Source organism: Ips typographus, linkage group LG11 (assembly GCF_016097725.1).
Source record: "Ips typographus isolate SLU linkage group LG11, UJ_Ityp_2.0, whole genome shotgun sequence".
Lineage (NCBI taxonomy): Eukaryota > Metazoa > Arthropoda > Insecta > Coleoptera > Curculionidae > Ips > Ips typographus.
This window is the reverse complement of record NC_138432.1, coordinates 8,995,736-9,017,903: the sequence shown is the minus strand read 5'-3', so window position 1 is coordinate 9,017,903 and position 22,168 is coordinate 8,995,736. Positions and strand designations below refer to the sequence as shown.

Here is a 22,168-nt window from a genome sequence, read left to right as displayed (position 1 = left end):
ATTTTAAATGCTTAAAAATTTTTATCAACGTATAACTTTACCAAAAGATCATTACATTATTTTCAGGACTGTTTTCAATAATATAATCGTGATTTGTACAGTTTTGGATAGGACAAAAATAGAGAGACGTTTCTAAACATGTTTATAGTTCTTTATTATTGCTCTTTACATGAAACAATAACTTTAAACTGGGAACAGCGGTCAATATATAAGCACAGAGGTCCTCTAAATACGTGGGGCCCACATTTCAATCTGAAACAATACCAAAAACTTTAAGTAAAGAAATAAAACATAGATACAGTATTAGCTAAAACAACAGTAAAAATGGGTTTCTCGCACTTTATACCTTTAAGAATTCACATTTTGGTCATTAATCATCACCAGCAATTTCAACGCATACACCATTAACTGAAACATAACCGGATTTACATGGAACTGTGATAATGCTAGCAACAAGAAACGCATTTGGATTAGCATCCGAGGCATTTGGTTTCACTACAGTCACTTCTTCATTTGCTACCAAAGAAGCACTTTTAACTAGCGAAATCAAACACAACAACCAAATTAAAGTTACAACAAATTTCATGTTTGTTATTACTTTAACACTTTTATATAATTCTATGTATAACACCAGCAGTGTGTAAGTACCTAGTACACTATTGAATCTGGAAATTAATTATCTCAAGATGATAATGGAAGATAACAATCCTAATTCTTTATATAGGTTTATAAATTATATTTTATCTTTGAATAATACCCTAATCAAAAAGGAAGTCGCTTTTTAAATGTCTGATTTATGGCGTTTTCGATTGGCAAGTTTATGTATACGTAACTATAAGAGGGTACTACTATTATCACTGATGAATATCCATCCATTCACTTTTCGAACATGTAAGTACAAAAAAAAAAAAAAAACTTTGTAACTCCTTAAGGAGGCCCCTGAGAGCAAAAACACCTTAATACAATCTTGTAAAGGATTAAATTTCCTACAACTTTCAATCTTTACACTCTTTCGTAGTTCCTCAAATAACAGAGCTACTCTGCTCAGTTCAAATGGACTTTGTTTAAAAAAAGCAGTTTAGGCACTCTGATACTTTTTGCCTTGTAACTCCTTAAGGAGGCCCTCATGGGCAAAAACATCTTAATACAATCTTGTAGAGCATGATATTTCCTACAACTTTCAATATTTACACTTTTTTCGTAGCTCCTCGAATAATGTAGAAATGGCGTTAGTTAGTTAATTATTGATCGGATTTACCTAATTATGGGTATTTAAAACCTGCTGGAAATGCTGGGATACATCTAAGTAAGAAGTGGTCTTTTGGACATAGGGGATCATGATATCGATCAGAATACAGTGTGAATTAATAGTATAAACACAAAATCTAAACAAATAAATACGTTGAGACTCATGCAGAAAATGAAAACAATTTAAATGGAACTAATTATAAAGCAGCCAAATGGTATTATATTGTAAGAGTCACGAAATACATGCATGCATATATTTGATAAGAGGCGTTTACTGTTTATTAATGATTAACATACACATAATCAGTTTTTTACTCATTCACTTCCGTTTAGGATTAGGTATATGGGCAACATCTATTATAGTGTATCCTATCTAGTTATTTATGTAGTTCAATGACCATTTTCTATGTTTGCAATGTTGCCAATTTTTCAAAATGCAACAAGCCAAATTACACTATTTTTAACTGTGTAGTTGCATTAACATGGACATGTTAACAATTAAACTAGTAGGAAATTAAGAAACAATGTAATTAACGTAATTTTTATATTATATTATTACCAGTTATTACTGTTATTATAATCACGACACAATCAAATCCGACTTTGAATAAAAACGATACATTTGGCAACTTAAATCCACAGTCTTACCCTAACCTCAAATACCTCATGACATTTAAGAATGGCGCGAAAATAATCTGTAGTGTTTGAGTCTTTAAAGTTTGTTTTAACAAGTTTATACTAAATTGGCAACAGAAACATGACTATTATTCATGAACCATTGCGGTACGCACACGAGGAAGGCTACACCGATGTGTGTTACACTTCAGACGGGGAGTAAGTACACATTTTAAACTAATTACAGGGGTGTGTTATTAAAACTTTTCTTAGATACTTTATCACTTGTGGCTCAGATGGTGATATTCGAATATGGTCAGTGGAGGAAGGGTCGGACCCCACTCACACTTGTATAGGTGAATGGGCTTTAAGTGTTAGACACAAGGATGATAAACTGTATGTGGCCACTGGCAGTAATGACATTCAAATTTTAACCCACCCAGAAGGGGACAGAGATGGGGTACTCACCAGAGCCACAGACCCTTTCAATCAAATTGCCATATGTCGCAACAAAAATGTACGTGAAAACCGATTGTTAGGTTTAATTGGCTAATATACTTACCAGAAGTTATTTGAAGTTCTGATTCTTTTATGACAGACTTTATCAATTTTAATATATCCAGGATTGCACCTCTTTGGGTCTCGAGTTGGAACCTTAATCACATGACCCATTCCGAAAGACTTTCCAGGTGGTTTCGTTGATTTGTTAAATTGTATGGTTTGGCTCTTAATTCTTTTAGCCACTACTGTAACTGTAATAATTTCAAATAAAACTGTTAATACAATTAATAGAGCTACAGTCTTTGAAGCCATTTTAGAAATGAAATAAATGCTTCTATATGTGTATCACACTAGATAGAGTAATTAGTCATTACTCCTCCCTATTACTCATGGGTTTAGCTCCACTATTACTCATGGGTTTAGTGGCACCACAGATATATAGCGGAAATCAAAGTAAATTGCATTGATGTTGGCTTCTTTGTTATTTGTCTAATTCAAATTATTTACTTGGCAACATAGAAGTTTATAGTATTATTATTCCTAAACCTTGATTTTCTGATACATTGTTACTTTATTTGAAAATAAGTATCCTTTGGTGGTTGTAATATATAATAGACCATTAATCCAATTTAGATAGCGGCTCTAGCAGGGGAAGGAATGAGTGTGACTATAATGGATTTAGACACTAGTTCACTAAAAACCAGATTTTCTAAACTAGGGGGACCATGTTTAAGTGTGGCTTTGTGTCCCAAAGCTACTAAAGTGGCTGCATCAACTGGAGATGGCAAATTACAAATATGGGATTTAGAGTCCAGGATGTTGTTAAAAGAATTGTCTTGTTTTCCTAAAGTCAACAGTTTTGCTAATGCTAAGGTTTTGTGTAAGGTTCAATTATTGTTTACCATCTACCTCAAAGTAAACTTAGCAGTGCCTGAATAATGAAATTTATAGGTAGAATAGATTTTGACCCAACTACTGGTATTAACTTAGCCTATCCACACCAAAACACAATTAAACTATTAAACACCACAAGTTGGGAGGAAAAAACATTAACATGTGAAAAAATCTCGGCTGATTATTCAGTCTTGCAATATTCAAATTGTGGAATGTATCTGGCTGCTGCAACTGTCTCTGGGAATTTTGCAATTTGGGATATTTCCAATTTAAGTGTTTTCAAAGTTACACAACATGAAAGCTCTATAGCTATTTGTGCTCTTATGTGGAACCCTAAAGGTTGTAGTTTAGTGTGTAGGTTTTTCTAAATTTTTGATGAAATTATTATCCTAGGCAATGGCGAAATTGTGTATACCGACATAGAGGGACAGTTAAGCATAATGTCAAATTGTTCTCGACTTGAACGCGTTGCTAGTCATTTAAGTGATCATGCAGTTGATATGGGAGTAGAAGATGAAGCAGTGCAAGATCCTGATGATCTTGTTTCATCCTCAGCAGTTGAAGATGCAAGGAATAGTCCTGAGTTGGAACTACAAAGTCTTAGTGGGCGCAGCTGTAGCAGAGGTTACTTGAAATAAGTTAATGTTGAAATGGTAAGGCAATTTAATATTTTTACAGCTTCTTCTCGTGCTAGCACCCCACGTCCCCGCACACCCACAGTTCCATTACAGCCCCCTTTTATGCCATCATCCACACCAGAACACCTGGATCCCAGATATCTCTGCTACAATCATATTGGTATAGTAAAGTGTTACGGCAACAATACAGATGAAGAAATGAGCTCAAAAAACATTGAAGTGGAGTTTCATGATAGTTCTTTTCATAGCAGTATGATGGTCCCAAATTTTAGAGATTTCACTTTGGGCGCTTTAGGGAAAGGAGCTTTAGCAGTTGCAAATTCCAAGTAAACCTACATGTACCATCACATGTTGGTGCTTTATTTGGTATTTTGTAGTCAGTTGATGGTAATTCCTTTGGCTGTTAACAATAAAGACTGGACGTTGAACGTGCAAGAGTACGAAAAAATAGTCTTGGTATCCGCTTCAGAGGATTTAGTTTGTTTTGCTACATCAAACTACTTGATAAGAGTATGCTCTATTTTTGGCACTCAAAGAGGCATCGTTTCGGTACCAGGACCTCTAGTTTCAATGGCCTCATTTTGCAATGTACTGCTTGTGGCATATCATGCAGGACCAGTTAGAGAAAATGATCAGTGTATTAACTTGAAGTTGTTTAAATTTGAAGGTGAGTTTTTATCATCAATTTTGCTTTATTATTCACATTCATTATTTGAAGGTACAAATGTGGAAAGCCACGATTTAGGTTCAGCATTAGGACCAGAATCTACTCTATTCTGGGTGGGATTTTCAGACGTGGGAACTCCCGCCATGTATGATTCCCTGGGCATGCTCAGCCTGTTTCCTCCCAAATGTAACACGTGGATACCTTTTTGCGATACCACCGAACACGTAATTGAAGTTTTTTTACCACTTATTTTTACTTATTAAGGTATGGTTTCAGCGCAAAAGTCCTAGTGACCGTTTCTTTATTACGGCAGTATTTGAATCTTATCAAGCAACTGGAGGAGTGTGGTGTAAAGGTGCTATTTATCCTGGCTTTATGCCCAGACCGATTCTATGTGAATTACCCTTGCAACCTCCATTTGCTGAGCCTAAAACGCAAAAGACTCAAATGGAAATGAGCCTCTTTAGCTGGTCAAACTTAGCAGTAACCAATGTGGAGAGGAATTATAAAGAGACTGCCTTGAAGCTGTTTGCTGTCAGTATTTTGTTGCTTTACTGTTAGTTAATCAAATTACCGCTTTATTTTCACAGTTAGCTTGTAAAAACGATTTGGACCAAAGAGCTTTTGAGTTAATGCAACTCCTTTCAAATCAACCAGTTTTAAATTTGGCTCTTAAATACACAAGCAAACTAAACAAAAAACGCTTGTCGGAAAAACTGATGGAACTGGCTTCTCGGTTAGAAGAGGAAGATCAAGAGGAGGAACAACCTTCTAAAATGTTTCACAGTCTTACAGCAGGAACTCCGGTATTATTTTAGGTTTAAAGGTTTGCCGTTTTAAATTATTTTTTACGTTTAGGACGCATCTATGGTTGAGGATGTGGTTATTAAACCAAAACCCACAAGACTAAGTCTGTCCAAAGTAACCCCAAGAAGTAAAAAGTTGTCCAAAGAGGTGTTGATAATTTACACAAAAGTAAAACTGATTATAACACAATATTGTTAATTTTTAGAATTCTCAGCCTAGCCAGGATGGTGGTAGTATCAGCCAAACTGTCAACACTCAGGTGATTTAGTTTACTCAACTATACATTCTATAGTAACTACTTTTTTGTTTCAGGAGACTCTTTTTAGAGAAACCGGTATAGATTCAACTCCTTTAGACAAATCGGAAACCACCTTAAATGAATCTTCTAGCAAATCGTTTACCCCAACAGTTAATCCATTTTTGAAACGACCTAAACAAACTGGCAGCTCCAATCCGTTGAGTTTAACGGATAAGTATGCAGGAATTAATTATGAAAAAACTGGAAATAAACAGAACATGGAGGTATGCAAGTGTAGCAGTGAGTAAATTATATTTTTAGCAATTAATTTGCAGACGGTCGAAAAAAGAAAACTTTCCGACTCTGATACGGAAAAACCGGCAGGTAAACAGAGGAAGTTGGATAAATTTATGTTTTCTAAGTAATTATTTTAATTCTTAAGACTTTTACATTTGTAGTATATTGATTTTAAATTTGAGTTTTTTTAATATAAGATCTTTCGTTTTTTGTTTATATTGTCTGTACTGTATTGTCTTTTTATCTGATTTTTGAGTGGCAAATTGTTACCAATACAAAAAGTCTGTTAACATAGAGAGAGAATAAGAATACCCTGCGGTGTATTACAGACAACTGGAACTGTTTGGAAATCATCTTTCTATGCAACCCGAAATACGACGGTCTATACATAAATGGTTGCCTACCTCATTCCCCACCACATTACTTTATAGCATAACCTTACTTTCAATTTCTAACCTCTAAAAGTCCTCTTGAGTAATATTAGCATTTTTCCAGTTTTTAGTGCTTAATTTTACCATTCTCAAGCCAAATCTCATTAATAAATAATGGAAGATAACAATTAACATCCTACTTTATATACATTCTAACATTATTTGTAAATATTAGCAGTACAAGACAACTCTGGATCGAAATGGATCTGAACAGATTTAAAAACTGGGATGTATTTGCAGTATTTCTACTCGTAAGGCTCTCTGCTGTGTTTCTAGTACAGACGTTTTTTGTTCCCGACGAGTATTATCAGTCTGTGGAAATCGCCCACAAGTTGGTGTTTGGGTATGGACACTTAACTTGGGAATGGCACCAAGGTATTCGAAGCTATGGTTATCCACTAATTTTTGCTGTTCTATTTAAGATATTGAAGATATTTAGTTTGGATAGTCCTCAAGCTGTGGTAGGTATTGATTAAGCAGTATTTTGACATAAGTTACAAAAATTTTCTCTTTCTCTAACTATTTGGTCTTTTATCTAACCTGAATTTATTACACTTTAGTTGAAAATGATTTCACTAAAGCCTTGTAAACAACAATATTATTTTTTCAGATTTTTGGTCCAAGAATAGCCCAAGCAACACTGAGTGCTTATTCAGACTTGTGCTTTTACAAATGGTCAGGTTCTAACAAATGGGCAATTTTCACAGTTTGCTCTGCCTGGTTTTGGTATTATACATGTTCAAGAACATTAATCAACACTTTTGAAGCAAGTTTAACCACTATAGCTTTATCTCAGTTTCCTTGGGTTGGCAAAATTGGTACAGTTTACCAATAATTTCAATATAAATGAAGTAAATCAGGATAATTTTAGAGGTTTCTTGCAAGTTTATTTGGCTTGTGGCTGTGTTATTTGTTATCAGACCAACTAGTGCTGTGATATGGTTGCCATTGTGTCTGTACCATATTGGTACATCTCAACTATCAGCCATTAGGTTGTTAGTAACCAAATATATACCCATAAGGTATTTTTATTGTTTTCTGCACCTGATTAAATGCATTTTAATTGAATTTTAGCTGTTTAGTTTTACTGGCTGCAATAATTATGGACAGTTGTGCACATGGATCTTTTATAGTAACTCCCTATAATTTTTTGAAAGTGAATGTTTTTCAAAGTATAGCCACCAATTATGGTACACAGCCTTGGTATTGGTATTTATACTCAGGTCTTCCAGCACTCTTAGGTTTTCAAATGTTGCCTTTTATTAAGGCAGTTTTGGTAGTGTTAAAGTCCAGAAAAAACCATCCTAATGAGCTTGCATTGTTGGGCACCACAGTTTTTACTGTGGTTGTATTCAGGTTAGATACTACTTCAAGTTAGTTTGTGTTTGACTTTCTAAGGTTCCACAGCTTTCTTGGCCATAAAGAATTCCGCTTCCTACTTCCCCTACTGCCAATAATGCTATTTGTGTCATCCAAATATTTATCAGCCTGGAGCAGGAAAGCTAATACGTAAGTTGCCGCTTATCTGCGCAAACCATCCCGCATTATAAAATTTACAGTTTTTCTGTTTGGTTGGTGTCCTTAATTCTTCTGACCGGGAATATACTTCCGGCTTGGTATATCGGATTTAGTCACCAAAGAGGTACGTTGGACGTCATGGACGAGTTGCGTCATATAGCGTTGAAAGACCCGGAGAACGTGAGTTTTTTGTTTTTAATGCCCTGTCATTCAACTCCTTTATATAGGTGAGAGTTTAGACATAAAACCAAGTTTGTAAACTAAAATATTTGAGGAATTACAGTCACATACACATCAACGTAACCACAAGGTTTTTAACATGCAATCCAAATCTTGGTAACATCCAAGGTTACATTGATGAGGCTGATCAGTTCTACAGCAATCCTAATGCGTGGTTAAGACAGAATTATCCTAAAGATGACTTACTACCTTCTCATATAATTTGCTTTGAGGTTTTAGTGCCCCAAATCAGCACTGATATTCTGTCAAGGTTGGATGATTGTAAACCTTGTTTTCTTGTTTAACTTTTTAATTTTTAAGGTATAAGAGGATAAAGCAGCATTTTCACTGCAATTTACCACTTAGTTCCCGCATTGGATCTTATGTCTTTATACTGGAAAATAAGGACTTTGAAATTGAGTGGACTACCTAAGCTAAACACATTTATGTTGATTTAAGGTGTGTATTTTTTTCGAGGGGTAAATCGCATGGTGTACAAATTTTAAGAATTAATGGGCATTACTGGAGGACATTGGTATTTTGAAAACTATTAATAGAACTGGGAACGTCTAAATTATATTATAAAAACAAATTCTATACATCTACCATTCAAATTTAAACATAATTATGAATTTTGTAATTTTTCTTTTAAAATTTTTCACGTTCTCTACCGACAAAACCACTAACCCATCAACTTTTATACGTCAATAGAAAGCTTATTTCATTGGCTATATATTGACATATAAAAGTTTATACAAAGTGTAGAAAATAAGCTAGTTATTAACGATTGAACGAAAGAATGCACCAAAAAAGTCATAAAAATATTTTGACACCCTCTAGCGACCGAACTGTCTAACCTATCCATTCAAATTGGGAGACTGTTAGAAAGCTCATTGCATTGGCTATCCATTGACGTATAAAACACTACTAAAAATGGTGCAAATAAACGAGTTATTGAAGATTAAACAAAAGGAGACACCAAAAAAAATTTAGTTACAGGGTGGTTAAATAATGTACCAATTTGAAGAATAAATTTTTCAAATAAGTGACCTAATACAAACTTACCTTAATTTTGAACAGAGAATCAGACAAAAGGAGTGTTGTCTTGAGCTCTTTTTTTGACCATCCTGTATAATATATATTTTATCGTTTTTCTTCACCCACTCTTAGAAAAAACTTTGTATAACACGACAAAACACAAAAATCAAGAAAAAAACGTTTCCTTTTATGCATAAATTAAAATTATGGTTTTGGAGACTGAAAATATGAAATTTCACGTAAATATCTCACAAACGGATACAGAAAAGTGTATGACATTAATACACGAAATATGTCTAGAATTTAGAATGCAATAATATACAAGGTGTCCCATTTAAACTAAACAACAGTTGCACGCATATTTTCTTATTTTTATTTTTTTTAATTAAAAAAGGTTTTTTAGACTCTCCTGTCGTGGTAATTCAAAAAATTAGTGGGTCTAACTACTTAGGTTAGGTTAGTTATTGGGAATTACTGGGCATTACAAGGAATTAATGGACATTATTGGCATACTAGGAATTAGTGTACAAAATTGTACTCAGCGGTTTACTCCTCGGTTTTTGCAGTGTTGTGTGTATTTAAATTAATGAATATCGTCATACATACTAAAAATAGTTCTTTTATGGTTATACTTGCAAACAATATTGGAAGTAATATGACAATCTTGTTTTTTTAAGAATTAAATTTTTTATAAAGAAATTGGTTAATTTAGAACTTTGACGAAAAAACTTGTTACCTACAGAAAATTGTAATTAGTTTAAAACTCCTGAAGTTTTTAGTGTGAGTTGTGCGCGTTGAGGCTAGAGTTACCAAAAATGTGTTATATAAGACTTTTTGTTTCTATAAAAAAGTTAATAAATGGAAAGAACAATGATTTGTGTAGTTTTATTTAATCCCACCTTACATTTTCAGGCTTGAAACAATGAAATGACACCATTTTTATTAGGAATTATTTAGTACGCTTCGAGAACACCCTGTATACGAGGTTCGGGTCTAGCTGTTTGAATAGTCGCTTAATCTGAAGAATTACCAGCGACCTTCACCTTCACCAGCCACTTTTGAATTCACATACTGATTATACCGGTCCCAAATACACTTTGTTCAAAAGAAGATCTCACTTTAGACTTATTTGCGATTTTGACTCGGTAAGTGCTGTTGTTCTTATTGTAATTAACGTAGAGGGTTTTCCCAGCAAAAATAATAAATATTAGTAATAAGCTGCAAGATCGTGTTAAAAGTGAGAAGTTTAAAACGTCGGGTTTTTCTGTTTTTTTTTATTATATTGTTGCGTTTTGTAATTGCCTTGTGCGGTCAACTTGTTTTGGTGTACTATTGTTCACCATGGTACCCACATTGCAGTGACAGCATTTTCCTGTATTGCCGTCATAGTTGGTTAATCACCCATTTTTTCAATCAAACTTTATTACACACGATTTCAGTTAGTGGATAACTGTGAGTGTTGTTATACGCGTGTTTATATTTATATGAAATTGAAATAAGTATTCAATTTTCTCTATAGAGTGTGGGTAAGCAAACTTTTATACCGTTTACTTCACAATATGTAAATATTATAATTATACAGTTTGTACAAATGATTACTCTCTGGTGTTCATTCACCTGAAATTTGTATTAACCTCACTGCTATGCAAATTTCCTGCTTGATTCTTCATTACCGTCAATTAACATGTAAACTAGTAGTCATAAGGTAAATACTACTATATTAAGTACATCACAATTTCAACACATCAAGCTGTAAAATGTGATGCGTATAAGTATATAAAATGTGATAAAAATGCATTTGTCCTTCATTTACCATGAAACCAGTTACGTACGAAAACGTTTAAGTTACTTCAGAACTAGTTTTTTTTGCATTAAAGCCAAACGAAGTCTTAATTTTTATTTGCAGATTTCTCCACTATGAAGTCAATCATCAGTTTGTTTTTGGCGTCGATTTTGGCTTTAGCCAATTGCGACGCTCCTTTAAAGGAGTTTGCCAATGGAAATTTGAAGTTTACTGCCAGACTCTACAACGTAAGTAAAACGTTATTAGTTTAAACACTCTAGTGAAGAATCAGAGATACATTTCAGTTCTCATCACCAGTTCACAAATATTTAAGTACAACTTTCATCTAAACATACATTATTACAAAATTAAAAGGAGACACGTCTTTACAAATTAGTGTATTAAACGTAAATGCTGATAAGCTTTACAATACAATGCAGGTAAACAATTTTAAAATATTACTTTCCAATTATAGAAAAAACACATTAAACGTGTAAAAATTAAAGGATTAACATGCTTTAATAAAATTTATGCAACTGGACATTAATACAAAGCAATATAAAGGTCAAGCTTTAGTAAACCCTGTTCTTGTCAATAAGGCGTCAGTACTCTCACTTCCTCCGTTTCTTGCAGGCAAATAGGTCAATTGGTTAGTGAAGTATTGAGCCCAAAAAGTGTTTTCGTCTAGTATTTGGTCAGATTCACACACTGTTCCTCTAATTAAAGTGTCAACGGGAGCGAAAAATACTCTAAAATTTGGTTCTGAGTAGTTGAGAGAAGACAACAGGAATTTGGGCATTCTATCCGAAATCACCCAGAGATAATTGTTTCCATCCACCTACAAGTGTCTTCTGTACTAAAAAATCACCTGGGAATTATCATTTATCACCTTAACGTCAGCAGGAAAAATTAACTCCTGATTTTGCTCCACAACCTGAATATTGGCAGGTTGATAAGGTTTGTTGTAATTCCAACAACCAATACCGTTCTGATCAATCAAGTTGAAGAATTGTACCCCATTTTTAGTCATCAGACGAGCAGTCGTGTGGGTATTAGGGCCTGAAAAACTTCTTCAGGTCAAAACCACTGTATAACACGTATTCAAATGGATTTTTACACAGCCTTGACAAACCTGTATTTAAGTGATAACTGATGGAATGTTGGACTATTAAAAGATCTAGATACATAAATAAATAATATAACCGCACCTCTTTCCGGTGCAGCATAAAAATCGTGGTAACTATCTTCGGTTTTGGAGGAGTTGTGCAGGATTTCAGTTGAAACTGCAAACTCCCTATTGCTGGCTAGGGGACTAAAGTGAAGCACCCTGTAACCGTCGTCCAGTACTGGAGTTAGACTCATTCCAAAAATACCTTCTTCGCCCCATTGAAAGTTTAAATTGTCGATGTTAAAGTTCCCTAAATCATTCAAATTAACTAATTTCAAAGGAATTATCTTGTCAACTACCTCTTAGAGGATCAGGCTGGAAGAACGTATGTTCAAACCTCCATGAACGATTTTCTCGTAAAGAATACACAATCAATCCATATCCCAGCTCATCGCTAAAGTAGGCAAAAGCTTCATTACAGTTTTGACCTACTTCCACAGCAATATTGGCTATAAAAGTTCTGCTGTTGATATCTTCTGGCCGAAACTCATACCTAAAAACCTGATAATCATAACTGCAATAAAACTACTGGTAACTACCTCAAAATTCTGGTGTTACTCCTCAAATCAAAAATGTTCAAAGCGTAAGGACAAGGGTTTTGAGTGGTAGTATCGATACCGAAAGTGCCAGTGTCCAGAACCCACAATCTGTCACACTAAAAATTTAAAAATTGCAAAAATTGCAAAAAGTTTTTATTTCTGACCTTATCGGCATGAATCCTGTATACTGTACTTAAACCATTTTCGCAATTTCCCAGTTCGTTTGCTTCCAAACTGGGGTAGGGTATAAGGGGTGGATTACTGTAACGTGACAGCAAAGGCACGTAGTTTAGAGTAGAAGGAATACCTTAAAATTGTTTGGATTTTAGTCTGTGTGACAAATTATTAGAGTGATATTTTATTTGTTAAAAAGTTGTTTCTCATACATGGTGTATAAATAAAACTGAGAGGAGATTTTAGTTAAATTTAGTTAGACTCATATCAGGTCAGATTGGTAGCATAAGTAAGTAATTTCAGCTAAATATCTCATAAACTCAAACGTCACTTTCACTAAAAATCCAATTTTCAGTTTTAAATTAAGAAAATTCTGGTGGTTATTCTCGTACTTACCTTCTTTCCATCTGGGCACAGTCACAAACACTTTATCATTCCAAATTTCAATCCCAACAGGCAAAGCATTTTCCGGTTTTAATTTTCCGGTTGCCAGATCGTTTAATTTTTGTTGGGTATTTTCATACTGAAAATCCAGTATGTTCCACTCAAAATGTTTTTGTAACTTGGATGCTCTAGCAGTTGAAACAGACAAAGTCACTAATAAGAGTCGCAAAAACATCCTATTTACATAAGATCTGAAAAAAATGTTTATCTTTAGGTACGACCGGTTGCTAAATAGCTTTAAAAGTAGGAAGAAGGTAATTAAAAATACGTATTTGGTTTTATGACTTTGTGACTACTAGTGAAGTTATTTAAGAAATTCTGTAGTTGGTACTTACCAACTTCTGGTTTTAGGCACTAATTTAAATGTTAGAAGGTGTTTACCATGGAAAAGCGGATTACGAAGTGCGTTTCCACTGCATTTTTCTTCTTTTTATAAGACAGTGAAAGTAAATCATGTATGCTTAAATTAATTACCGCCAAAGTTGGTGATAATGATTACCAAATGCCATTTTCATCTACAGTTGCATATTACCAAGCCTTTGGACAGGAAAATTTTATATTTTTTTTAAATTTTGTCTACATTAACCATAAAGTGGGATGTAATTTGCCACCTTGTTGTGACGTAACCTAATCCGGGGGGATATAATATAAAAAATGCTGAATGTCATTTTAATAAATTCAATCCGATGCTTGTAAGATTACAAGGTCGTTCTTTTGCCTTAGCTACAACAGTTTGAAAACAAATTGACTGATAAAAACGGTATAAACATTAAAATTACTTAACGCCAGGTTAATAGGTCAGTTGGATAAAAACTGAATTTATATTTGATGTTGTCAGATTATGCAAATTTGTTTAACAGTTGCTGGAAAATAGTTTGATTAATAAATTGCGATAAACGGTAAAGGTGTTGATAAGGTTAGGAAAATTGCCTATTATGCAACGTGTACAATGGATGTTGTTTGTCAGAACACATTAAGAGTAATGTAATGATTTATTATTGCACTGCTCACACTAGTTTAGAGAATGCAAACTTATGTTGTATTAACAAGGAGGAGTGGTTTTTTTTTATTATGAAAAAATGCGATTAGAATAAGCAGTACTTTTCACTATTCATGTTTCAATTCCAAGAATAGGATGGATGAATGGTTTTTTTCTAAGTACATGCCCAGAGGCTAAACTTTTTGTACCAGAAAATATCCCCTGCCCAGTTTTCCAGCTTTGAATGTTGATATAGAGTTGTTATAGAGACTAAAATAGGAGCATTGACTGACAAAATAGTAGAGATCAAATTAAATAAAAATAATTCTTTGACTGTTACTTTCAGGAAATTGTAAAAGAAAAACCCAACCAGAACTTCATATTCAGTCCATTTTCCATCGAAGTGATTTTAGCATTGACTAGGGCTGGGGCCAAGGGCCTAAGCCGAGAACAACTGACCACAGCACTAAATCTTCCCAGTGAGGAGGTCACTGAGGCTGCATTAAAGTACGTTTCCATTTTTCTTTTAAATTAATACTAAAACCTCTGATTATATTGCAGACAATTTCTTCCTGTACTACGACAATCAAGCGAGCATTTACAACTGTCTACTGCTAATAAAATGTATGTGGCCAAAAATCTGAGAATTTTAGACAGCTTCCAGAATACTGCAGTGAATTCCTTTGGTGCCGGCATTGAAAATGTTGATTTTTCTCAGGTTAGTTTGAGAGCTTTATGCTAGAAAAGTTTAAAGAGTTTGTTTGCAGAAAGATCAAGCAGTAAAACTGATTAATCAATGGGTGGAAGACCAAACAAACAATAAAATCAAGAATCTGGTTAGCAGAGACGTAATCGACGAATCCACTAGACTTTTGTTAATCAATGCCCTTCACTTTAAAGGTAACAAACATGTCATTTTTTTTAGTAGTGATTAATTTCAGAACTTCACAGGAACATGGCTGTATGAGTTTTCTAAGAAGGTTTTGAAGGAGAAATTCTACACGTCTAAAACTCAGAGCAAACAGGTTGATATGATGTCTGTTGAAGAGACTTTCAGGTTAGTGGAGTACTAAATTGAAGCCAGTTTGATGCATAATTTTTCAGGTACTACGAGTCTCCAACCCTTAATGCCAAGTTCTTGGAGTTGCCCTATGTTGGAGGCAATATTTCAATGACTGTGGTTCTCCCCAATGAAATCGACGGTTTGTCAGCTTTGGAAAACAATCTGGAACAACTGTTGACCCCTCAAGACTTGGATTATCAAAGAGTTGCAGTTAAATTACCTTCGTTTTTGATTGAAAGCGAATATCCTTTAAAATCTATTTTGCAACGCGTTAGTTTTGATATGTTACAGTTATTACTAATTTTTGCATTAACATACTTTTTAGTTGGGACTGACTTCCATTTTTGAAGATGCAGCTGATTTTAGCGGTATCAGTGAAACTCCTTTGAAGGTTTCTCAAGTGGTCCAAAAGGCTTTTATTAATGTAACCACAAGTGGTACTGAGGCTGCTGCTGCCACTTATGGTAAGTGACTGCATTTGCACTACTTTTCAAGTATTTTGCTTGTAGGGAATTGAGAGTATGCTTAAAATTTGCTTTTGCTTGTGGGTGTGCTTGTTCTTTTGCATTGATTTTATTAGTGTAAATATCGCGAATTTTACAGGGTGATAAGTCAACGATAGAGTAAAGTTTATGATTAGGTTCGAAAAATTCATATAAAGTGGCAGATAAAATATTAGTTTTTTAAATGGAACTTCCTATTTTTTAACACATTTTTAAATTCTGTACGAAATTTTAAAACTTTTTTGTTAATAATGTCATATACCTAAACCTAATAGTTTTTTAAATATTTCAATTAACCTACCTTTAGAAAGAATGGCAATACAGACAATTTTCCATAATAGTAAAAACTAAAATTTTTGTGAAAAAATTTTAATATTATAAAAACTATTACTTTTAGGTAGATGACATTATTATCAAAAAAGTTTCAAAGTTTCATAGAGAATCTAAAAATGTGTTAAAAATAGGGTGCTCCATTTAAACAAATTAATATTTCATCTGCTACGCTTTTATGAACCATCCTTTACTCTATCGTACAGAATACTTATGTAAGGCGATAGATGTTTTGTACATTTTGTTTTTGTATTTATACTATTAACTGAACAGTTATTACCGGCGTTAAATAGTATTTTTTTACATTGTTTTTTCTTGAAAAAATATTCGTATAATATTTTGAAATATTCTCATTGTTCTTCAAACTCTAGTTGGTGAATATGAGTAATTTAAATGAAGTTAAAACAAACTCGGTTAATCAAGCTTAGTGTGTTAGTGTTTTGCAGTTTTTGCACTTTTGCACTCTCAAACTGGTAAGTATTTACACTGACAAACACCGGGTGTACTCAAATTGGATTGTTCACCCCTGGAATGACATAAATTTGTTAATTTTTCAGTTTTGGTATCCAGAAAGTCTACATCGATAGGGTCGGCCGTTCCATTTCACGTCGATCACCCATTTTTATATTTTATCACGTTTGATGATGTAATTTTGTTCTTTGGAAAGTTTGCTTTTTAATTTTGTACTGTAAACCATTTAAAAATTATATTGGAACGAAATTTTTGTTTGTTTTTTGTGAACCCGGTAGCTGGTTTGATGGAAAGGTTGTAGGGGGTTGGATATAAGGTAGTATTTTAAGGTCTACTTTGGCTTGAAAGTTAACATTTTGTTCCAGTTATTGCGCTGCCGATATATTTGCCTCTACCGGCTAAGCTCCACTTTACTGCCGATCATGGATTTCTGTATTATATCAAATTTAACGGCCTGATATTATTTCTTGGGAGAGTTCTAGGTTAATGGTACGTTGTAACTTGGATTTGGTCAGTGGTTCTGGTTTGAAAAGGTGTCAGTTAATTTACCATCTCAGAATCATAACGTCCTAGAAAATTAAACTGATTATCACCACAATTTTAAATTTTGAAATTATAGTATCAATACAAAGACACTTAGTGGTAAATTCAGAAGTGTAATATTTGTGTAAATCCAGTACAGTGTGTAGTTTGTGATTTACACAATTATTGCACATGTAGATTTACCATTAAACGTTTTGTATTAATATTAGGATTCCAAAATCCAAGTTCTTGGTAACCCTTTCAAATTAAAAACTTTCTGATTTTTTATTAATATGTTTCCTTTTAACAAGTTTTTGCATGCTGCAGTAGTTGATGGCCTAACCGATTTTGATCATCCAAAAAGTAATTTTTCTCTTGCAGTTATCAGTACGGATCGAGTATCGTACGTGGGTTTACCAAAGCTTTTCACTGCTGACCATCCATTCTTGTTTTACTTTGGTACTAGTGAAGTGGTTTGGTTCATAGGCAGAGTTGTTTGAGACATCTGAAAAAATCCAATGTAACTCCTCATTATATCATTTTTTTGAAGCTTAATCTACTATATTTTCGGCGTCAGTACTTTGTAGTGTACAATATTATACGATACATAGTAGAGTAGTGTTTAGTGCTTTTCCTCAGGTGTGGAACGCTATTATACTGTAAGTTGCTTTCTGGTAGAATGACAGTATTGAAATTATTGTTAATATTGTTTGTTTATTAATTTTTTAGTTCAAATCGAACCCGAATCTCTACCACTACCGGCTGATGTCTCATTCATTGCCGATCGTCCATTTTTCTACTACATTAAGGCTGAAGATGTGGTTTTGTTAGCTGGTCGTCTTATCAGCAATTAATCTTCCTATTAGATCTACTTTATTAATTATTTTTTCCATGTACTCAAATATATACAACCCAATAATTTCATTTATTTCTAAAAGTGTATTAATTTAGACATACTCAGTGAGTTATCAAGGTAAGTGCTTAGTAACTCGATAAGTAAGAAAAAATTTTACAATCGATGGGAAAGGAGAAAAATTGCCAAATTCATTTTTCTTTGCTTCACAATAAAAACTTGTGTTTAAAGTACTTACTGGGTTTTTTATGGAACTTAAGGTAAGTTGGTCATTATATTTTTTTTGCAACCAATCACTTAGTTAAGAGTAATAGTAACAAAAATTATCAAAACAAGAAGGTTTTTTCTCCTGAATTTGCATGAATTTTCAAAGTATTCTAGTGATGTTGATACAAAATTATTAAACCTGAAACTATACTATAATAACATATTATTAAAACAAAATCGATAAACTGATAATATGTACTTCTTTAAGTTTAAATGCAACAACTTTCTCAAACTAAAAAACTTACGATGCTTTGATTGAATTTAGCATGTTAGTCCTAATCTAACCTAACCTATCCAGGTACTAAAAAAGTATTTTTTTATTTTTGATTTTTATTGTTGCAGTTTTGTCGAAGACTCGTGCACTAACAAAACGTCGATTTCGTGCGATTCTTGAATTTACTGTCAACAAAATGTTTTTATTTTATTTACGTTATGAAGATATTTTGTTTTTTGTTGGCAGAGTTGGAAATTAGAAATTTTAAATGTAAAACCTAGAGTAGCACAAAATTCAGACAGTTATGAACCATAGAGTGGTAGGATAATCAAATGTGTTAAGTTTATGCTAAGCTTTTTAGTTAAGTCCGTGCAATACTTTAGAACTATTTTAACTGTTATTCTAATAAAGGATCTAAAGTAATTAATCTGGTTTGCTGTGTATAAATGAAAAATTATAATAAATACACGTTACAGTCAAAGTCCCTTTCAGTAGAACCATCAATTGAATTTAAAGCTGACCGTATCTTTGAGTATTACATAAATAATGGGGATGTTATTTTATTTATAGAATATTACTTTCTGAAAAGGCAAAGTTGTAAGTTATTACAAAATTCCCACCCTCCATCGCTCTGAATGTAAATTTTTTAAATTATTTTAAATCAAAATTAAACCTTGTCAAAACCAAACAAAGTAATGTTGTTTCCTTAAGATTTTATGTAAAAACAGTAGTTTATGACTAAAATTAAACTCGTTTTTGTTGCAGTGGCTTTCACAGCTGAACCTGAGACATTTGAAGTCAATCATCCCTTTTTGTATTACATCAAAATAAATAACGTTATAATTTTTGCAGGAATTACTTTTACGCCATAAACCCTACTACACACATTATTATTAATAAAACTGTATTCTATGTAGTTGGGATTCACATTTTTTATGTGAATTTTACACATTTTACATTAAGCCTGGATTAATAATGTTATAATTTCCACACGTGTATAATTAGATGTGGTACTAACCAGCAACTGTTGTGTTAACCGGGTACAATGCAAGGTGTTTCATAAATATGGCAAATTACTGATTTCACTTTAACGATTATATCAGGTTATCAATCAAGCTAACTTTGTTAGTATATTTATGAAACACTCCTGTGTATGATGAACTGAAAATGAGATTTTTACTAATGTTTTATTACAGTTACGTACCAGAGAAGTTTCCACTTTTCACGTCGTTCTATTTACTTTACAGCCAACCATCCCTTTTTATACTACATACATTGCAAAAATGTAATAGTGTTTGCAGGAAAAATTGATTAATTATGTTAACTTAACTGTTTAAGGAAATAAAGTTTTACTGGACACAATGGTGGTTTATATACTCCTTTTCTTGACTGCATTTATTGTCACTTTATGTATGTTTTTTTTTTCAGCTGTTCTCACTCTTCTGTCCGCCCCAATTACTCCTCCAGTGCAGCCTATTAAATTTACAGCCGACCATCCTTTTGTATACTACATTAAATATGGAGATATTCTATTATTTGCTGGGAAAACATACAATCCGTAGAAGATACATTAATATGAAGTATTACTTATTGGTATTAAAGTTTCCTAGTTCTTGCAATTTTGTTTTATTTCTTTGAATGTTTTAATTCTCAGATATTTAATTACAGTAAAATGCTCCTAGAAGAACCTGCGGGATGGTTAATCTTTACCTTTTCTTTGGAATATTAAGACTCAAAACAACTGTTGTTGTGTTGTGTTGTGTGTGTAATTTCTTACCAGAAATTCCGGTATTGCTCATACAAATGTCCGAAACGTCATACTGTTCCTACAAATCTACGTCAAAACTACGCTATCCAAAACAGGATTATCAAAATTACTATATTTGCGTGACCTATACATACAAAACACTGAATATTTCGACCTTCCACCTTTAACACATCCGATAATCTCGTCTGTTTTAATAAAACGATAAAGTAAAGCTAAACACTGTACCCATTCAATTTTAACTGGTTGCATCACAATGATGTTAGTATTCTTAATATGTGGTGCCCTTGTGGCTTTTTGTGATTGTAATAGTGATATTGTGTCTGACGAGTTTGTGAATGGTAATATCAAGTTTACTTCTAGAGTGTATAAGGTATTTCATACAGTTAGTAGGGGGCTGAATGTTTCTTACAACGCAGTAACTTACAGGAAATTGCTAAAAGACAAGGAAATTTCATATTTAGTCCCTTGTCGATTGAAGTAATTTTTGCTTTGACTAGAGCAGGGGCTAAGGGCCAAACTGCCCAGGAATTTAGCGATGCTTTGAATTTGCCTAGTGACGGTGTGACTAAAGAAGCTTTAAAGTAAGTGGGTGTTAAATCTTGAAATGTTAGTAAAAACAAGTTTTGTTTAGGAATCTGTTGCCAACTTCCAGTAACCAGTTCGAGTTATCAACAGCAAACAAAATTTACGCAGGAAATGGTTTCAAAATCCTGGATGACTTCAAAGTTTTAGCCACTGAATCGTATAAAGCTGGCATTGAAAATTTAGATTTCAGTCAAGTAAGTGACAGACATATGAGGAATTTGACTATTTCTATTGTTTTCAGCCTAAGAAAGCAGCCTCAAAAATTAATCAGTGGGTGGAAAAGCAAACAAATAACAAAATCCAGAAACTGATCAATCCAGACACTTTGGATGCAACCACCAAGCTGGTTTTGGTAAACGCCCTTTACTTTAAAGGTCTGAGAACCTTTTATTGTTCGATATGATTTGAAACAATAACCTTTTACTTAGGCATCTGGGAAACCCCGTTTAAAGGACACGCCAGGAAAGAACCTTTCCACATATCCAAGACTGATGTTCAGCTAACCACGATGATGACTGTTAGGGACAATTTCAAGTTTGTCGAACTTTAATACAGCAAAACTAACAAAAATAAAAAATTATTTTATTTAGGTATGCGGAGTCTTTAACTCATAAAGCCAAATTTCTGGAACTCCCCTACGAAGGTACCAATATTTCTATGTTAGTGGTTCTGCCTAACGAAGTTGACGGACTTCAGGAGATCGAGAACCAGCTGGAACGGTACCTTCAGCCTCCTCGAGGTTTTATGGAGAATGTGAACGTCAAATTACCATCATTTCTCACTGAAAGTGAGTTCGATTTGATACCAGTACTTCAAAAGGTAAGTACTAAAACAAATTGAAAGTTTTGTGTTAATATTGTTATTGGGAATCTAGTTGGGTTTGTCCACAATTTTCACTCCGGCAGCTGATCTTAGTGGAATTTCTCCGGAACCTCTCTACGTCACTAAAGTGGTACAAAAAGCTTTTATTAATGTTACCACAAGTGGTACCGAAGCTGCAGCAGCAACTTTCAGTAAGTAAAACTGTTTAATTTTATTTTCAAAAACCAAGTTTATATTGTTTTACACTGATACTGTTGTAAATACATTTTCTTATTTTACATTTTTTAGTGCATTTTGCAAGGAGCAGCCGAATAGGTCTGACAAGGAAAAAGTTCATAGCTGATCGACCCTTTTTCTACTTTATTAAGTACAATGGCGTTGTATTATTCGCTGGAAGATTTGTCAGTAATTAATTTTAATAACAAATTTATCTGTAAGTAGTTTAATCATTGTCATTTCATTTGCCAACCCTCTTCTATTGTTTTTATGGTGCGTAACGTATTTAGGGACATTTTAGACTGGTCAAGTGCAAAATATTACAATCAAAACTGCGTCAACCCTGTCCATAAATC

The 22,168-nt window shown here is 33.4% G+C and overlaps 4 protein-coding genes and 2 long non-coding RNA genes across 7 annotated transcripts; 4 read left to right on the top strand and 2 right to left on the bottom strand.

The window, feature by feature from the left end:
- Positions 1–137: 137 nt before the first annotated feature.
- On the bottom strand, positions 138–2,682 carry LOC145735265 (uncharacterized). The gene is made up of 2 exons (XR_014179619.1): positions 2,426–2,682; positions 138–252 (listed from the first exon to the last, which is right to left on the bottom strand). It is a non-coding gene; the product is annotated as an uncharacterized LOC145735265 (long non-coding RNA).
- On the top strand, positions 1,416–6,121 carry Ctf4 (Chromosome transmission fidelity 4). The gene is made up of 14 exons (XM_081989060.1): positions 1,416–2,082; positions 2,137–2,380; positions 2,998–3,244; positions 3,316–3,597; positions 3,652–3,882; positions 3,937–4,222; positions 4,274–4,563; positions 4,615–4,787; positions 4,840–5,097; positions 5,154–5,369; positions 5,422–5,517; positions 5,576–5,629; positions 5,683–5,892; positions 5,944–6,121. Exons 1-14 carry the CDS (start codon positions 2,006–2,008, stop codon positions 6,031–6,033), a joined length of 2,754 nt encoding a protein of 917 aa, XP_081845186.1. The 5' UTR covers positions 1,416–2,005; the 3' UTR covers positions 6,034–6,121.
- A 204-nt stretch (positions 6,122–6,325) lies between these two features.
- On the top strand, positions 6,326–9,985 carry PIG-B (phosphatidylinositol glycan anchor biosynthesis class B). Of its 2 annotated transcripts, XM_081989083.1 has the most exons (9): positions 6,326–6,797; positions 6,947–7,154; positions 7,208–7,358; positions 7,411–7,692; positions 7,744–7,845; positions 7,896–8,081; positions 8,138–8,344; positions 8,395–8,532; positions 9,515–9,985. In XM_081989083.1, the coding sequence occupies exons 1-8, from the start codon at positions 6,537–6,539 to the stop codon at positions 8,504–8,506; spliced, it is 1,509 nt and encodes a 502-aa protein (XP_081845209.1). In that variant the 5' UTR covers positions 6,326–6,536; the 3' UTR covers positions 8,507–8,532; positions 9,515–9,985. The 2 variants fall into 2 exon arrangements, with proteins under 2 accessions (XP_081845209.1, XP_081845208.1); XM_081989082.1 differs by having other exon boundaries at positions 8,395–9,985.
- A 754-nt stretch (positions 9,986–10,739) lies between these two features.
- Positions 10,740–22,042, top strand: LOC145736107 (uncharacterized). Its single transcript, XM_081990358.1, has 17 exons — positions 10,740–10,797; positions 11,018–11,142; positions 14,545–14,705; positions 14,760–14,916; positions 14,966–15,098; positions 15,150–15,255; positions 15,303–15,531; positions 15,587–15,725; positions 19,850–19,979; positions 20,397–20,559; positions 20,616–20,770; positions 20,821–20,968; positions 21,016–21,148; positions 21,203–21,308; positions 21,365–21,593; positions 21,649–21,787; positions 21,885–22,042. The coding sequence occupies exons 1-17, from the start codon at positions 10,755–10,757 to the stop codon at positions 22,007–22,009; spliced, it is 2,421 nt and encodes an 806-aa protein (XP_081846484.1). The 5' UTR covers positions 10,740–10,754; the 3' UTR covers positions 22,010–22,042.
- On the bottom strand, positions 11,278–13,714 carry LOC145735251 (protein yellow-like). The gene is made up of 8 exons (XM_081989085.1): positions 13,555–13,714; positions 13,172–13,410; positions 12,766–12,908; positions 12,602–12,717; positions 12,362–12,555; positions 12,103–12,312; positions 11,784–11,953; positions 11,278–11,732 (listed from the first exon to the last, which is right to left on the bottom strand). The coding sequence occupies exons 2-8, from the start codon at positions 13,392–13,394 to the stop codon at positions 11,460–11,462; spliced, it is 1,329 nt and encodes a 442-aa protein (XP_081845211.1). The 5' UTR covers positions 13,395–13,410; positions 13,555–13,714; the 3' UTR covers positions 11,278–11,459.
- LOC145735266 (uncharacterized) lies at positions 17,606–18,015 on the top strand. The gene is made up of 2 exons (XR_014179620.1): positions 17,606–17,746; positions 17,817–18,015. It is a non-coding gene; the product is annotated as an uncharacterized LOC145735266 (long non-coding RNA).
- Positions 22,043–22,168: the final 126 nt, after the last annotated feature.

What these genes read in the sequence shown, in the direction of transcription:
- LOC145735251 (XM_081989085.1), bottom strand. Translation starts at nt 13,394, where the DNA reads ATGTTTTTGCGACTCTTATTAGTGACTTTGTCTGTTTCAACTGCTAGA. An exon ending in CCAGCCTGATCCTCTAAGAG is followed by an intron (nt 12,313 to 12,361) that starts GTAGTTGACAAG and finishes TGAATGATTTAG; the next exon opens with GGAACTTTAACATCGACAAT. An exon ending in TTATGCTGCACCGGAAAGAG is followed by an intron (nt 11,954 to 12,102) that starts GTGCGGTTATAT and finishes GAAGTTTTTCAG; the next exon opens with GCCCTAATACCCACACGACT.
- LOC145736107 (XM_081990358.1), top strand. Translation starts at nt 10,755, where the DNA reads ATGCAAATTTCCTGCTTGATTCTTCATTACCGTCAATTAACAT. An exon ending in GGCTGCTGCTGCCACTTATG is followed by an intron (nt 15,726 to 19,849) that starts GTAAGTGACTGC and finishes TTTTTTTTTCAG; the next exon opens with CTGTTCTCACTCTTCTGTCC. An exon ending in TGATACCAGTACTTCAAAAG is followed by an intron (nt 21,594 to 21,648) that starts GTAAGTACTAAA and finishes TTGGGAATCTAG; the next exon opens with TTGGGTTTGTCCACAATTTT.
- Ctf4 (XM_081989060.1), top strand. Translation starts at nt 2,006, where the DNA reads ATGACTATTATTCATGAACCATTGCGGTACGCACACGAGGAAGGCTAC. An exon ending in TTAGCAGTTGCAAATTCCAA is followed by an intron (nt 4,223 to 4,273) that starts GTAAACCTACAT and finishes GGTATTTTGTAG; the next exon opens with TCAGTTGATGGTAATTCCTT. An exon ending in TTTGCGATACCACCGAACAC is followed by an intron (nt 4,788 to 4,839) that starts GTAATTGAAGTT and finishes GTATGGTTTCAG; the next exon opens with CGCAAAAGTCCTAGTGACCG.
- PIG-B (XM_081989083.1), top strand. Translation starts at nt 6,537, where the DNA reads ATGGATCTGAACAGATTTAAAAACTGGGATGTATTTGCAGTATTTCTA. An exon ending in TGGATAGTCCTCAAGCTGTG is followed by an intron (nt 6,798 to 6,946) that starts GTAGGTATTGAT and finishes TTATTTTTTCAG; the next exon opens with ATTTTTGGTCCAAGAATAGC. An exon ending in AGCACTGATATTCTGTCAAG is followed by an intron (nt 8,345 to 8,394) that starts GTTGGATGATTG and finishes TTAATTTTTAAG; the next exon opens with GTATAAGAGGATAAAGCAGC.